General features: G+C 52.3%; 1 protein-coding gene across 1 annotated transcript in view; it reads left to right on the plus strand.

The window, feature by feature from the left end:
* Positions 1–1,692: 1,692 nt before the first annotated feature.
* CDK7 (cyclin dependent kinase 7) overlaps positions 1,693–13,992 on the plus strand; it is a 35,793-nt gene continuing 23,493 nt past the window's right edge. Inside the window, 4 exon segments of the mRNA XM_073344115.1 lie at positions 1,693–1,787; positions 1,789–1,855; positions 8,747–8,806; positions 10,063–10,096. Coding sequence (XP_073200216.1) covers positions 1,693–1,787; positions 1,789–1,855; positions 8,747–8,806; positions 10,063–10,096 — 256 coding nt within the window.

Genomic DNA, 13,992 nt, shown 5'->3' on the forward strand with positions numbered 1-13,992 from the left:
GGAAAAAGGCAAATATAGTGTCCATCATTAAAAAAGGAAAGAAGGAGAATTCGGGGAACTACAGACTGGTCAGCCTAGTTGGCATCTGGTATCAAGCAGAGTGCCTCAGGGGTTGGTCCTAGGTCTGGTTTTGTTCAACATCTTCATTAATGATCTGGATTGCACCCTCAGCAAGTTTGTGAATGACACTAAGATGGGGGGAGAGGGTCCAGGTGACCTAGACAAATTGGAAGATTGGGCCAAAAGAAATCTGATGCAGGTCAACAACGACAAGTGCAGAGTCCTGCACTTAGGATGGAAGAATCCCATGCACTGCTACAGGCTGGGGACCGACTGACTAAGCGGAAGTTCAGCAGAAAAGGACCTGGGGATTACAGTGGATGAGAAGCTGGATATGAGTCAACAGTTGCCAAGAAGGCTAACGGCATATTGGGCTGCATTAGTAGGAGCATTGCCAGCAGATCGAGGGAAGTGATTATTCCCCTCTATTCAGCACTGGTGAGGCCGCTTCAGGCGTACTGTTTCCAGTTTTGGGCCCCCCACTACAGAAAGGATGTGGACAAATTGGAGGGAGTCCAACGGAGAGCAACAAAAATGATTAGGGGGCTGGAGCACATGACTTATGAAGAAAGGCTGAGGGAACTGGTCTTATTTAGTCTGCAGAAGAGTGAGGGGGGGATTTGATAGCAGCCTTCAACTACCTGAAGGGGGGTTCTAAAGAGGATGGACCTTGGCTGTTCTCAGTGGTGGCAGATGACAGAACAAGGAGCAATTGTTTCAAGTTGCAGTGGGGGAGGTCTAGGTTGGATATTAGGAAACACTACTTCACTAGGTGAAGCACTGGAAGGGGTTACCTAGGGAGGTGGTGGAAGCCCCATCCTTAGGTTTTTAAGACCTGGCTTTACAAAGCCCTGGCTGGGATGATTTAGTTGGGGATTGGTCCTGCTTTGAGCAGGGGGTTGGAGAAGATGACCTCCTGAGGTCTCTTCCAACCCTAATCTTCTCTGATTCTGTGCTCTTGAGGAATGCTTTTATCTCCATCTAGCCTTGAGCAAGAGATTGTGACTGTGTCAGATGCAGACCTTACCACTGTGATCCGTGCTTGTTGCGTCCAGCCCATATCACTGCAATGCACTTTTCAAAGGGCTCACCTCTCTAGAAATTGAAGGGAGTGCATTTTGCAGCAGCCTGCTGCAGCTGTGGCTCAGCGGCAACCTGTCAGCGGTTCTGGGTGAGCTGCAGCGAGCGTTGGTGGATGTCAGGGAGGAGTTTAAGGCGCTGCCTCGCATTCAGGCTCGAGCTCCCATCTTCCCAAAGTTTGGTGGCCCTGCCAGTGCCTCTCACGCAGGGGAATGGGCCCAGCCCCTTGCTACCTGCCTGGTGTGGTCGGACTGTATCCGGCCTAGCCTGCCCGGCTGGGGCTTCAGGCAACCTCCCCGGCTCGGCTCTAGGGGCGGTAGCGTGGTGCCCGCAGCCTCCGCACCCCGCCCTGCGCAGCGAGATGCTGCGCTCCCCTGCAGCAGCCCCAGCTCCGCCCTAGGAACCCTGAGCCGGGCTCCACGCGGCGCCTCCCGCGGCAGGCGCCTGACGGGGCAGACTCGGCAGGGGCGATGAGCGTGCGTCGCTTAGTGACTGTTGCTAGAGCGGGACGCTGGCGTCGTGCGCAGGACGCCGCAGCCCCTGGTAAAGCGCATGCGCAGGGAGCTCGGGGAAGGGGCCGGGTTCCGTGTGCAGGGCCGGAAGCAGCGGGCGTCTCAGGTAGTGACGGTTTTAAATCCCCCTGGCCCGGCCGGTGATGGATGCGCGGGCCCGAGCTAAGCGCTACGAGAAGCTCGACTTCCTGGGCGAGGGGCAGGTGAGGTCTGCGCTGTGAGTCGGGGCGGAGGCGCCCGGCCCGGCCCGGCCCGTGGGGTCTCGGCTGGGGGCGGAGGCGCCCGGCCCGTGGGGTCTCGGCTGGGGGCGGAGGCGCCCGGCCCGTGGGGTCTCGGCTGGGGGCGGAGGCGCCCGGCCCGGCCCGTGGGGTCTCGGCTGGGGGCGGAGGCGCCCGGCCCGGCCCGGCCCGGCCCGGCCCGTGGGGTCTCGGCTGGGGGCGGAGGCGCCCGGCCCGGCCCGGCCCGGCCCGTGGGGTCTCGGCTGGGGGCGGAGGCGCCCGGCCCGGCCCGGCCCGGCCCGTGGGGTCTCGGCTGGGGGCGGAGGCGCCCGGCCCGGCCCGGCCCGGCCCGTGGGGTCTCGGCTGGGGGCGGAGGCGCCCGGCCCGGCCCGGCCCGGCCCGTGGGGTCTCGGCTGGGGGCGGAGGCGCCCGGCCCGGCCCGGCCCGTGGGGTCTCGGCTGGGGGCGGAGGCGCCCGGCCCGGCCCGGCCCGTGGGGTCTCGGCTGGGGGCGGAGGCGCCCGGCCCGGCCCGGCCCGTGGGGTCTCGGCTGGGGGCGGAGGCGCCCGGCCCGGCCCGGCCCGTGGGGTCTCGGCTGGGGGCGGAGGCGCCCGGCCCGGCCCGGCCCGTGGGGTCTCGGCTGGGGGCGGAGGCGCCCGGCCCGGCCCGGCCCGTGGGGTCTCGGCTGGGGGCGGAGGCGCCCGGCCCGGCCCGGCCCGTGGGGTCTCGGCTGGGGGCGGAGGCGCCCGGCCCGGCCCGGCCCGGCCCGGCCCGGCCCGTGGGGTCTCGGCTGGGGGCGGAGGCGCCCGGCCCGGCCCGGCCCGGCCCGGCCCGTGGGGTCTCGGCTGGGGGCGGAGGCGCCCGGCCCGGCCCGGCCCGGCCCGGCCCGTGGGGTCTCGGCTGGGGGCGGAGGCGCCCGGCCCGGCCCGGCCCGGCCCGGCCCGTGGGGTCTCGGCTGGGGGCGGAGGCGCCCGGCCCGGCCCGGCCCGGCCCGTGGGGTCTCGGCTGGGGGCGGAGGCGCCCGGCCCGGCCCGGCCCGGCCCGTGGGGTCTCGGCTGGGGGCGGAGGCGCCCGGCCCGGCCCGGCCCGTGGGGTCTCGGCTGGGGGCGGAGGCGCCCGGCCCGGCCCGGCCCGTGGGGTCTCGGCTGGGGGCGGAGGCGCCCGGCCCGGCCCGGCCCGTGGGGTCTCGGCTGGGGGCGGAGGCGCCCGGCCCGGCCCGGCCCGTGGGGTCTCGGCTGGGGGCGGAGGCGCCCGGCCCGGCCCGGCCCGTGGGGTCTCGGCTGGGGGCGGAGGCGCCCGGCCCGGCCCGGCCCGTGGGGTCTCGGCTGGGGGCGGAGGCGCCCGGCCCGGCCCGGCCCGTGGGGTCTCGGCTGGGGGCGGAGGCGCCCGGCCCGGCCCGGCCCGGCCCGGCCCGGCCCGTGGGGTCTCGGCTGGGGGCGGAGGCGCCCGGCCCGGCCCGGCCCGGCCCGGCCCGGCCCGTGGGGTCTCGGCTGGGGGCGGAGGCGCCCGGCCCGGCCCGGCCCGGCCCGGCCCGTGGGGTCTCGGCTGGGGGCGGAGGCGCCCGGCCCGGCCCGGCCCGGCCCGTGGGGTCTCGGCTGGGGGCGGAGGCGCCCGGCCCGGCCCGGCCCGGCCCGTGGGGTCTCGGCTGGGGGCGGAGGCGCCCGGCCCGGCCCGGCCCGGCCCGTGGGGTCTCGGCTGGGGGCGGAGGCGCCCGGCCCGGCCCGGCCCGGCCCGTGGGGTCTCGGCTGGGGGCGGAGGCGCCCGGCCCGGCCCGGCCCGGCCCGTGGGGTCTCGGCTGGGGGCGGAGGCGCCCGGCCCGGCCCGGCCCGGCCCGTGGGGTCTCGGCTGGGGGCGGAGGCGCCCGGCCCGGCCCGGCCCGGCCCGTGGGGTCTCGGCTGGGGGCGGAGGCGCCCGGCCCGGCCCGGCCCGGCCCGTGGGGTCTCGGCTGGGGGCGGAGGCGCCCGGCCCGGCCCGGCCCGGCCCGTGGGGTCTCGGCTGGGGGCGGAGGCGCCCGGCCCGGCCCGGCCCGGCCCGTGGGGTCTCGGCTGGGGGCGGAGGCGCCCGGCCCGGCCCGGCCCGGCCCGTGGGGTCTCGGCTGGGGGCGGAGGCGCCCGGCCCGGCCCGGCCCGGCCCGTGGGGTCTCGGCTGGGGGCGGAGGCGCCCGGCCCGGCCCGGCCCGGCCCGTGGGGTCTCGGCTGGGGGCGGAGGCGCCCGGCCCGGCCCGGCCCGGCCCGTGGGGTCTCGGCTGGGGGCGGAGGCGCCCGGCCCGGCCCGGCCCGGCCCGTGGGGTCTCGGCTGGGGGCGGAGGCGCCCGGCCCGGCCCGGCCCGGCCCGTGGGGTCTCGGCTGGGGGCGGAGGCGCCCGGCCCGTGGGGTCTCGGCTGGGGGCGGAGGCGCCCGGCCCGTGGGGTCTCGGCTGGGGGCGGAGGCGCCCGGCCCGTGGGGTCTCGGCTGGGGGCGGAGGCGCCCGGCCCGTGGGGTCTCGGCTGGGGGCGGAGGCGCCCGGCCCGTGGGGTCTCGGCTGGGGGCGGAGGCGCCCGGCCCGTGGGGTCTCGGCTGGGGGCGGAGGCGCCCGGCCCGTGGGGTCTCGGCTGGGGGCGGAGGCGCCCGGCCCGGCCCGGCCCGTGGGGTCTCTCTCATATCCTGGGAGTAACAAGGCGAGTGGCATAAGGCCCCCTGCTACATATTATTTATACATTTGCGTTGAGCTTAAGAAATGATGATATATAGCAGTAAATTGTGCTTTCATTTAGATTTAGCTCTTTTAGTGTGTTGAGGTAGAGGTAGTATTTGCTGCTTTGGTTGTGGTGGCATTAGAATTTGAATATTTTCTGTATATTTATTAATAAGAGGAAAGCATCCCTGTTCTGCTCTTTTCCTGTGCACATGGAGTATGTTTGCAGAACTGCAGATGTAGGGTTTCTGTTGTGGGGCTTATCCCAGTTAATGTCATTTGTTAAGTTGGGCCCCACAATTTCACTCCCATACGTAGAATGGGTTGGATTGTGTTGTTGAATAGTTTTTAGCGGTTATTTTATTGGGGGGGAGGGGAGAGTGGGGTTAAGTGTTTCTATCACAGTGGAAGTCTGGAAGGTTATTTCTTTAATTCTGATAGCCCATCTGAAACTTTGATGTATTTATTATAAGGTTTAGGTATCTATAATTTTGTCTGTTCAGTCATCAAGTCTCTCAGAGAAAAATGTCCACTGTTCTGGCTGTTTACGGACTTTTCTTTTAAAAAATGGATTCTTTCCCTGCCCTGTCAAGGTTGACCTGTATTATAGTAGGTTTCTAAGAAGGAGTAAGATTCTTTGCAAATCATCTTGAGTAGATGACAGTAGAACTAGGTTCCCAGCAGTCATCTTATGAGTCCATTACTGGGAGTTCTGAATTTGGGAATTGTTCCACTAGAGTTGATAGGTCATTGATGTATGGATTGAAGAGAGTTGGTCTGATTATATTCATGGACTCTTTCTTTATAGGTCTAGGAAGTGTTCTATTTTGGGTGAGTGGACTTTGGTTATGTTGGTTTGGTTTAAATTCTTACCAGTTTTGCCACAAGAAACTGGTATCTATTGCATCTTCAATTTATGCTGTGGTGGAGGGGTGGAGCCCTGGGCTAGCCTATGCAATAGAGGAGTGCTGTGCAGAGTGAGGATGGTGGCCCTTTAAGGTCTGTACTCTGGTTAGCAATGGAATTGAGAAGGATGCTGATAAGAGATGGCCTTGCACTGTGTACCTGCCACAAGATCAGGAAGGGGCAGTAATGGCAAATAGACACAGGGGGTTAGATCCCCCACAGTGTGTAATCCTATCCTAGATGGATCATATGAGAGATACCTGAGGGATGTTTTTCTCATTCCTTGGCAACACTTGTCATGCCAGTAAAGTCACAATTAGGGGCTATCATCACTTCTGTTTGTAATTGGAATATGGGTTCAGTGTTTGTGCCATAAGGATGGGGAGGCATCTCTTTTGGGTAGTTTGGGACAGGGTATGAGTATCATACTTGAGAGTTTTATCCTTTTCCTCTGGTCTGGAGGCTTTTTTCTGATTTCTGGTACATTCATCTAGGAATATAAGCATACCTTGTCCATTTAATCTAGTATCTAGTCTGGCAGAGGCCAATACCAGGTGCTTCAAAGGAAGGTACAAGAAACTCTGTAAAGCAGTGCTACTCAAAGTGGTGGTCCGTGGACCCGGTGCCGGTCCGCAAGCCATCGGCTGCTGGTCTGCGCACACATTAGGGGGAAAAAAATGGCCGGTCCCCACATCAGATAGCTTGAGAAGCACTGCTGTAAAGGACAAATACAGAATAACCAGCCCATAGGGGAAGCTTCTGTCTTTCATTATGTAGTTGGCTTTTGCACTGAACTTTGAGAGTTCTTATCCCTTTTATATCAGGATAAATATCTTTTGATGTTTCCATTATCCATGTAAATATATTAATTCTATTTTAAATCCTGTTAATTTTGGCCTGAGATCTCTTGTGACAGCGAGTTCTACATATTAATTACACACGGATAAAAAGAACCCTTTTTAAAACGGATTTAAATATGTTGTCTCAGTTATATTGAATGTCCCCTTTTTATATCATGAGCACATATTGGAGCCCCGACTTCCGTTCTCTCTCTCCTCCAGTCTTTTGTTAAACCTCCATCATATCTGCTCTTATTGGTCTTCTCTCCCTTTTTTTTCAGTCTGTTAAGTGGGAGTCTCTCCATGAATCTAATCGCTTTCATTGCCAATTTCTGAACCCTTTCTCATAGATCTCTTAATATCGAGTGACCTGAACAGAACCAGTGTTCCAAGTAAAGGCGTTCTGTTGGCTTGTATAATATTATATTAAAAATATTTTCAGGATATTCTATCCCATACTTTAAGACCCTACCATTTTGTTTTTTGACCACTTCTGTGCATTGATCTGGCTGACACCTGTGGCTTTTCTTGAGCAGTTACAATTAATTTAGAACTCAGCTTTGTGAATGCATAGTTACTCCTTCCAATGTGACTAGCCTTACTTTCCTCAGCAGTGAATTCCATTCATCCTTATGATACCTATTCACCTAACTTTGTTAGGTCAGTTAATTAGGTTTATTAGAGCCCAAGTCTTCTCTAGTCTTGATTAACCTAAATAAGCTGGTCATGTTCATAAACCTTGTCACTTTACTCTTTTTTTTTTTTTTTTTTTTGGTTCAGATCGCTAACAAATCTATTAAACAGAACCTTGAGTCGATCCACTGATATCCGTGGTATCTTTATACAACACACACAATGGAGAGTCATATAGGCTTCTGTCTGTGGGTGGGCAATTCCAGTCTCTCCATTTATTGTAGCTGGTATCTGCCAGAACGCTGGTTCCTGCTTTTACTCCATTACTGGGAGAAAGGCTTCTGCAGAGGAAAGAGCTATGCCATGTTTGCCCCAAGTATGGCAAGATCTATTTTGATAACTCATTGGATTTTCTAGAGCTGAAGGCCCTCCACCCAAAATATCCTTTTCCCCCCAAACCTTCAAGCTTCACATGAGAGACTATTAGCACTATGCCCTAGGTGGTGGTAACTGAAGGCAAGGTAGTTTTGAGATGGAAAAGGTTTAACTCGCAGAGCACTCTAGAGATAAGGATCAGCACCTTGAACTGGATCCAGAACTCTGGGGGGGGAATGGGACATCACTGAGAGCAGAACAGTGAACATATCTACTCAGTGTGCACTGGTGGCCAAAAACCTAAACAATATTAGGATGCATAAGGAATGAGATGGAAAGTTATAAAATGCCATTGTAATATTTTCTGTATTAATCAGTGGTTTGCTCTCACCTAGAATAATGTATTCCCCTTTGTTATTTCTCAGAAAACTTCAGTCTTCTGCTTGGATTAGAACTAGCAAGAAATCTCCACACAAGACACCTCTCTAGGTAAAACTAGCAAAGGGCTCATCAAATATTGCCTAACCAAGACGCTTGAAAGCATCTAGCTAGTAGTCAAAGACCACAACTCATGTAAAAAAGAAGCTGATATAACCTCTTATTTTGCCAATAGTGGTAACTGTGGAATTCACTCAGGTGGTCATTGGGGGAATCACAGCCTTTACGTAGTAACTAAACATTTACTATTTATTCAGTGCCTTAATTGACACATTCATTATCACTCCATGAGGATCTGCTCCCTGTAGGAGGCTGCTATTCCTGCCCTGTATTTTTTTCTTCTCCATCCCCCTTCCTCTGCTTCTTTTCTCTCGTCTGCCTTTGGGCCAGTCTTCACTCCCACTCCCTTTCCCATTCTAGCTGCTAAAGTGATCAGTGGTGAAATAGTTAATGTTGACGCTGAAGTCTCACTGGTATTTAGAGTTGACACACCAATGGTGAGGGAGAGAGAGGGGGAGTTCATCTTTCTCAGTTACTGTTTTGGGCTGTCTGCAAACTCAGGCAGAGACCACAATACTGGTTATGGTCATGTTTGGAAGGCTTTCTTTGCTCCCTATGAGAGGTAGAAAGTTTTTAAGTGTGAAAGCTTTGTTTCTGCACAATATGAGTGTTGTTTGGATCACACAAACACATCATAAAGGCTAGATCTGACCTGCTAGCCATATGTTGGACACCCCTGAATTAGATAAGAATGTGCACAATTGTTATAGCTACTGCTAAAGAGTCTTCATAAAACTTCATGCTTCTGTGCTTAAGCCAATCTCTAATAGCAGTTAGAGCACAGTCACGAGGGGTAGGGTTTTTTATGTTGGCCACTGCTGAAGATGGGGTACTGGACTTTAGGTTTGATCGAATATGGCAATTTCTTTGTCTCTTAAGAACACTAAATTATTCCTTACCTGTTATATGGTTAATATTATTGTAAACAAGGACTACTGTTTTTTCTTGTCTTAGTTTGCCACTGTTTATAAAGCAAGGGATAAGAACACCAATCAAATTGTTGCTATTAAAAAGGTGAGTGTTTTGTGTGCTGTTATGTACGTACTCCGCAATCAGGTATCTAGTTGCTGTTGAACAGTTTCAAGAGCTTTATCCATTTAAAGAGAAGCTGTGATTATTTATTCCTATGGCACCAACAGTGTGTTGGTTGGCCAATTGGTTGACCAGTCTGAATCAGCCACCTCAAATGTTCTTTCATAATGTAAAATGGTGGCTTCAACACCATTACATTTCTAGGTTTGTGATTGGTCTCCCAGCTCAGAAGCTGGAATTTTAAATATTGCAGACAATATTTTGGAGGGCTGTTAGTTTTTTATTGCATGTTTGGGTTTTATTTTTTTAAAGTAATTCCAAACATAATGTTAAACTTTGGGTCTTCCACAGACTTGAGTATCCTCTTCAAAAGATGACTGTCTAATGTTTGTCCCCCTCAGATAAACCTTTTTAGATGGTCTGGCTATTGGTGCTGGGGAAATCTTGCTTTTGACTGTCATTTCTGTAATTTAGCCTTTGGAGTAAAATGTTTAGTGTGATTGCTCTTTTCTGATTTGAAACAACACAACCTGATGAGGTTACAATAAATTGTAATATTGAATATAAATGTTTTAGATATGCTTTGAGGGACTCTTACTAGGATGGAATTACCATAACGAAGAAGCAAGTATCCCTCAGCTTTGCCTGATAAGCCAAGTTGAGCCATTTCAATAATGCAGTCAGATTAAGTATTCATATTATACTACTACTGCTCCCATAAGGCTGTTGCTGTTTAAAATTGCCATCGAGAACAAACTTGTTTGCACTGAAGAATTGCTGTAAGATCACGCAAGGTTTTGTGGGTTAAAAAATAACTTCAGGACCGAAAAATGTTTGGCATGGGATAAATCTGGTAAAATCAGAATAGCCTGTAAATTTGAGGTGGCTTGCAACAACCATGTGGATGCCAGTCTTAATAAAATTCGTACTTCGAATGATTCACTTTCTTGGGAGAAGCCCATTACTGGTGTAATATGGCTTTGCAGGCCCAGACTGGGGTTCCAGTTACAAAACTCTTTGGTAAGATTGCATTATGTTTGGCTTTGGGAAACCTAAACACCTGTTCCTTTTGTAAATGCCAAAGCTGCAAATTCACTTTTAAAAATAAACTACTTAGCTATTTAAGATCTTTTGTTAACACTAAAACTCACTTTATCTTTGAGAAACTTATTGAGGTCTTCAGGTGTTGAGGACTGTGATTCTAATTACAGATAATACAGCACTTACTGTTTCTTTAGATTAAACTTGGACATAGATCAGAAGCTAAAGATGGTAAGTACTTAAAATACTTATACACCATATCATGTTTTGTCTTTTTGCCTTTAGTGTGTTACTGTGAACTTCCTACTGTTGCTGTAGAGCAGTGAATTAGTTATGTCATCTGTCCTAGCTGGAAAAGTTGATAGCTATATTGACTGAATTATTCCTACTTCTTTGATGTAGCTTTTCCACAAAAACCATACCCCAACACATACTGGGGGATGGAAAGAGAAACAAATATAAAACTCCTTTATACTTTGCAGTGTTGAACATGATATAAAATCCTAGTGTCAAAACAATTGATTTCCATTATCTAAGATGAGAAGTAGATGTAAATGAAATATAAATAGTGGCAAATATATTGAATTTTAAAACTTTTCAGTTTTTAATAACCTTTGGCTAGTCACATAGATAAATTAGTTTACAACATTGAGTTTACTGTGCCTTTAACTTCTTTCTCGTTTGATTTCCTGCCCACATTTCTGTTTTTTCATAGTGCTGTTGATGTGCATGGCACACTAGATTGGTAAGAAGCTAGTCCTTTTGTATTTCTTTTCACACTGGTATCTCCTGGTTTAGTATCATTCATGTATCTTAATCCCAGTTAGCAGAAAGAAGATGATTGTAGGAAGAATTAGGCTTCAAGTATGTGTCCGTGTGGATCTCATTGTAGGTGCATACGTGCCTCATGCATGCAAGATCAGATTTTTTTGAATAGTGGTGTCTAGCAGGGCTTGTCATGCACACTATGCCTCCTTGTGCTCTCATGCAAGCGCATAAAAAGTAGGGCAGGCACAACCCTCCCTAAGATCACTCTGATTGTATGTGGCAGCAAGATGGAACTCAGTGTGTCCAACCCACTATTCTCTTCAGAGACCCTAAACAGGTTTTTTAAACTGTTTTGGGGAAGAAATTTATCTTCACACTTTCATGCAAATGATGTTCCCAAAAAGAGAGATGAAATCAACTGACCCCACTTTTCTCTGGGGTGAGGTACTTTGTGCCAGTTACACTTTCATGATGGATCCAAAACCTTAGGATTTCAGCTCTGGCAGCCTGCGACAGGCACAGATGATGCCCCTTCTGTCTAAGGGAGAGCCACATCCCAGGCAGGTGCTCTGTGTGCAAGTCTTTCTGTGCCATGATCCAGTGCAGGGGCACTTGGCTCAAGCTGCATCTCCCTGAGCAGTCCACGCTGGTTACTTCAGACCAAGAGATGATGGTTACAGCCAGAGTGGGGCTAGATAAAGCAACATTCGCCAGCACTCCATTGAGCACTACTCACATTTTATGGTCGGGGGTGGAAAGAACGCAAAAAGAGCAGTGTTAGTACTGATGATCTGACCACCTTAACATTGAAGTCCCCAGTGCAGGAGACCTCAGCACTTACAATGCTGGCACCAGTGACTTTGGTTCTTGTGCAGTTACCTTGACGCCTCAGACAATACAATAACGCCTATGCCTGCTCATAAACGGGATTCCAACTTGCATAGTTGTACTGAGCATAAGCATAGCCCTGAGACCAAAGAGAGGTCCCAGTTAGAGCACATGGAACGTCAGTCCTCCAAGAACACAGTCCCTAAGCAGCTGGGCAGAGCAAGAGACCTGACACTGATCCCGTTTTTATGTTGGATCATATTAAAGAAGTTTCTGTATTAAAATCACAAATGAGTTTGATTCCCCATAGTTTAAATTCTAGGGTATTACTAATTAAAAGGTCTCTTGGCTTTTGGTACTGTTTCTCTCCCTCTGTGTGAAACTTGCAAGCTGCTAATTCTGTTAGTACCTTCTAAGACAGAGTGTTCTCAAAGCAATTCTTTGTAACAACTACTACTCACACAGAGAGACTCAAAGCAATACTCTGTAACAACAGAAACAGCACCCAGAGACTCCCCGCCCTTTTGTTTTATTCATCTCACTTTGTTAACAATTGTGATTAAAATAGAGACAGAGGATGTATGTGGATGGATGCTTGGTGTGGATAATAACTGAATGATCAAAGAGGTGCCAGCCTAAGAATCCAGTGTCCATCGGCTGAAGAAGGCGTCAAGTGGAAATAACCAGAGGACCCCCAGAGCGCAGACTGGAATCCACCCAACAGCCTCAAGAATGGGAGAACCAAAGAACAAGATAACATCTGGCAGCACGGAGCCATCAGAAATGTGCCATCTGCTGATTGATTTAGCAACAGCATGATGAAGCAATTCCTATAAAAACAAACTTTAGAAAGTGAGAACTTTGGGGTCTGATTCTGCAAACCAACTTCCAGGAGCATCAGATGAGCATCTGACAAGGCCCTGCTCCCTCCTCATGTCCAGGCCACCTGGCCAGTGGCTTGGCATGAGCAACTCTAAGGCTGGTAACTATGATGATAACCTTCAGAACCCGTGTGTGTGTGTATGTATGAATGAATGTGTGAATAAATATGAAATTGAATGGAATGTTATAGCTATAACTAACTGCTTACTATGACTCTTTCTGTATTCACAATAAATGTGGCATTTTGCCTTTTCCCCTTTAATAGGATCCTGCTGGTTTTTGTTTTATTGATATAACTACTGTTACTTGTGATGGGGCTGAGCAAGGACCTAATGCTTTCTGTAGATGCACCCATATATCGTCCGCAAATCTTCCTAGTACTGAAGAGGTGGACTGGACTAGGACCGGTGCCTTGCCAGCCCCCTTTGAAGGGGATATACACACCTTGCCATTGCCTGTATATTCTTGTCAGCATTGAGCAGAGATCCTTTGCCCCTGCCAATGGAGAATGATCCTAAAGAGGGCACAAGGAAGCCCTCATTCAGAGCACCGAGTGCTGTGCCAAATGGCGTGGGAGTGACACTGGGTCAGCGAACACAGCTGGTACCCATGTAGTGTTCCATCTTGGCCATATTGGTCTTACTGGGGCCTGTCCTCCCACACCAGATGATCAGAAGGTTGTGGTGCCACCTCCTGTTGCAGAACTGAATTGGTGGAAGGAACCCAGGAACATTCATGGAGTGGTACCATCAAGTACTGGTTGGGAAGCCCACCTGAACAATCTACAAATTCAAGAGATTTTTGTCCTCCGAAGACATGGGGTTCCACATCAAGCCATCAGGTTAGCCTGTAATCCCACAGTGGATATCTTGTAGGACGACAGCTCTGCAATATGCTACATAAACAAAGGAAGAGAGAGATGCTCATTTCGTCTCTGCCTGGAAGCCATCAAGCTCTGGACATGGTGCCACCAATACTGGAGAACGTCAATGTCTCCATCTCCCAGGTGTCGGCATCAACCTGGCAGACTTCCGAAGCAGGCAGACAATTACCACCGTGCCACGTGCTAGAACTTTTGTCCAGAGTGGGCATGAGATTGGGGTTGCTAGCAGGTGCCTTCTTTCTGCAGTGGTCCCAAGGCCTATCTTTTGCCTTTCCACCAATTCCCCTGACCCTCAGGATGACTTCCAAAATCAAAAGGGACAAAGCCACGATTATTCTCATAGCTCCCTGCTGACCGAGGCAGTCTTGGCTGCTACAAATGTCCATCCTGCCTCTGATCCAGCTCCCAGACTGCCTAGACCTCCTCTTACAAGACCATGACAAGATACTCCATCCAGACCTGAAGCCCCTGCATCTGTTCTATGGCTATTGGCTAACTAAGTACCACAGATATAGAATGCTTCCTACGGGTCCAGGAAATCCTGATACATACCAGGAAAACATCTACCACAATATATTCATCTAATTGGAAGAGCTTCTCAATGTGAGCATTGGTCCAGGCCTCAGTACTGAACATTCTCTGACTTGTTGCATTTAAAATAGGCTGGCCTTTTGTTAATTTCTTGGGGTCCACCGTACATCCACCTATTCAGTGGTGCTGGCCTTTTCTCACCCCGCAATATCTAAATTTTTCAAAGGGTTGTTGC

The sequence above is a fragment of the Lepidochelys kempii genome, chromosome 5, assembly GCF_965140285.1.
Source record: "Lepidochelys kempii isolate rLepKem1 chromosome 5, rLepKem1.hap1, whole genome shotgun sequence".
Taxonomy (NCBI): domain Eukaryota; kingdom Metazoa; phylum Chordata; order Testudines; family Cheloniidae; genus Lepidochelys; species Lepidochelys kempii.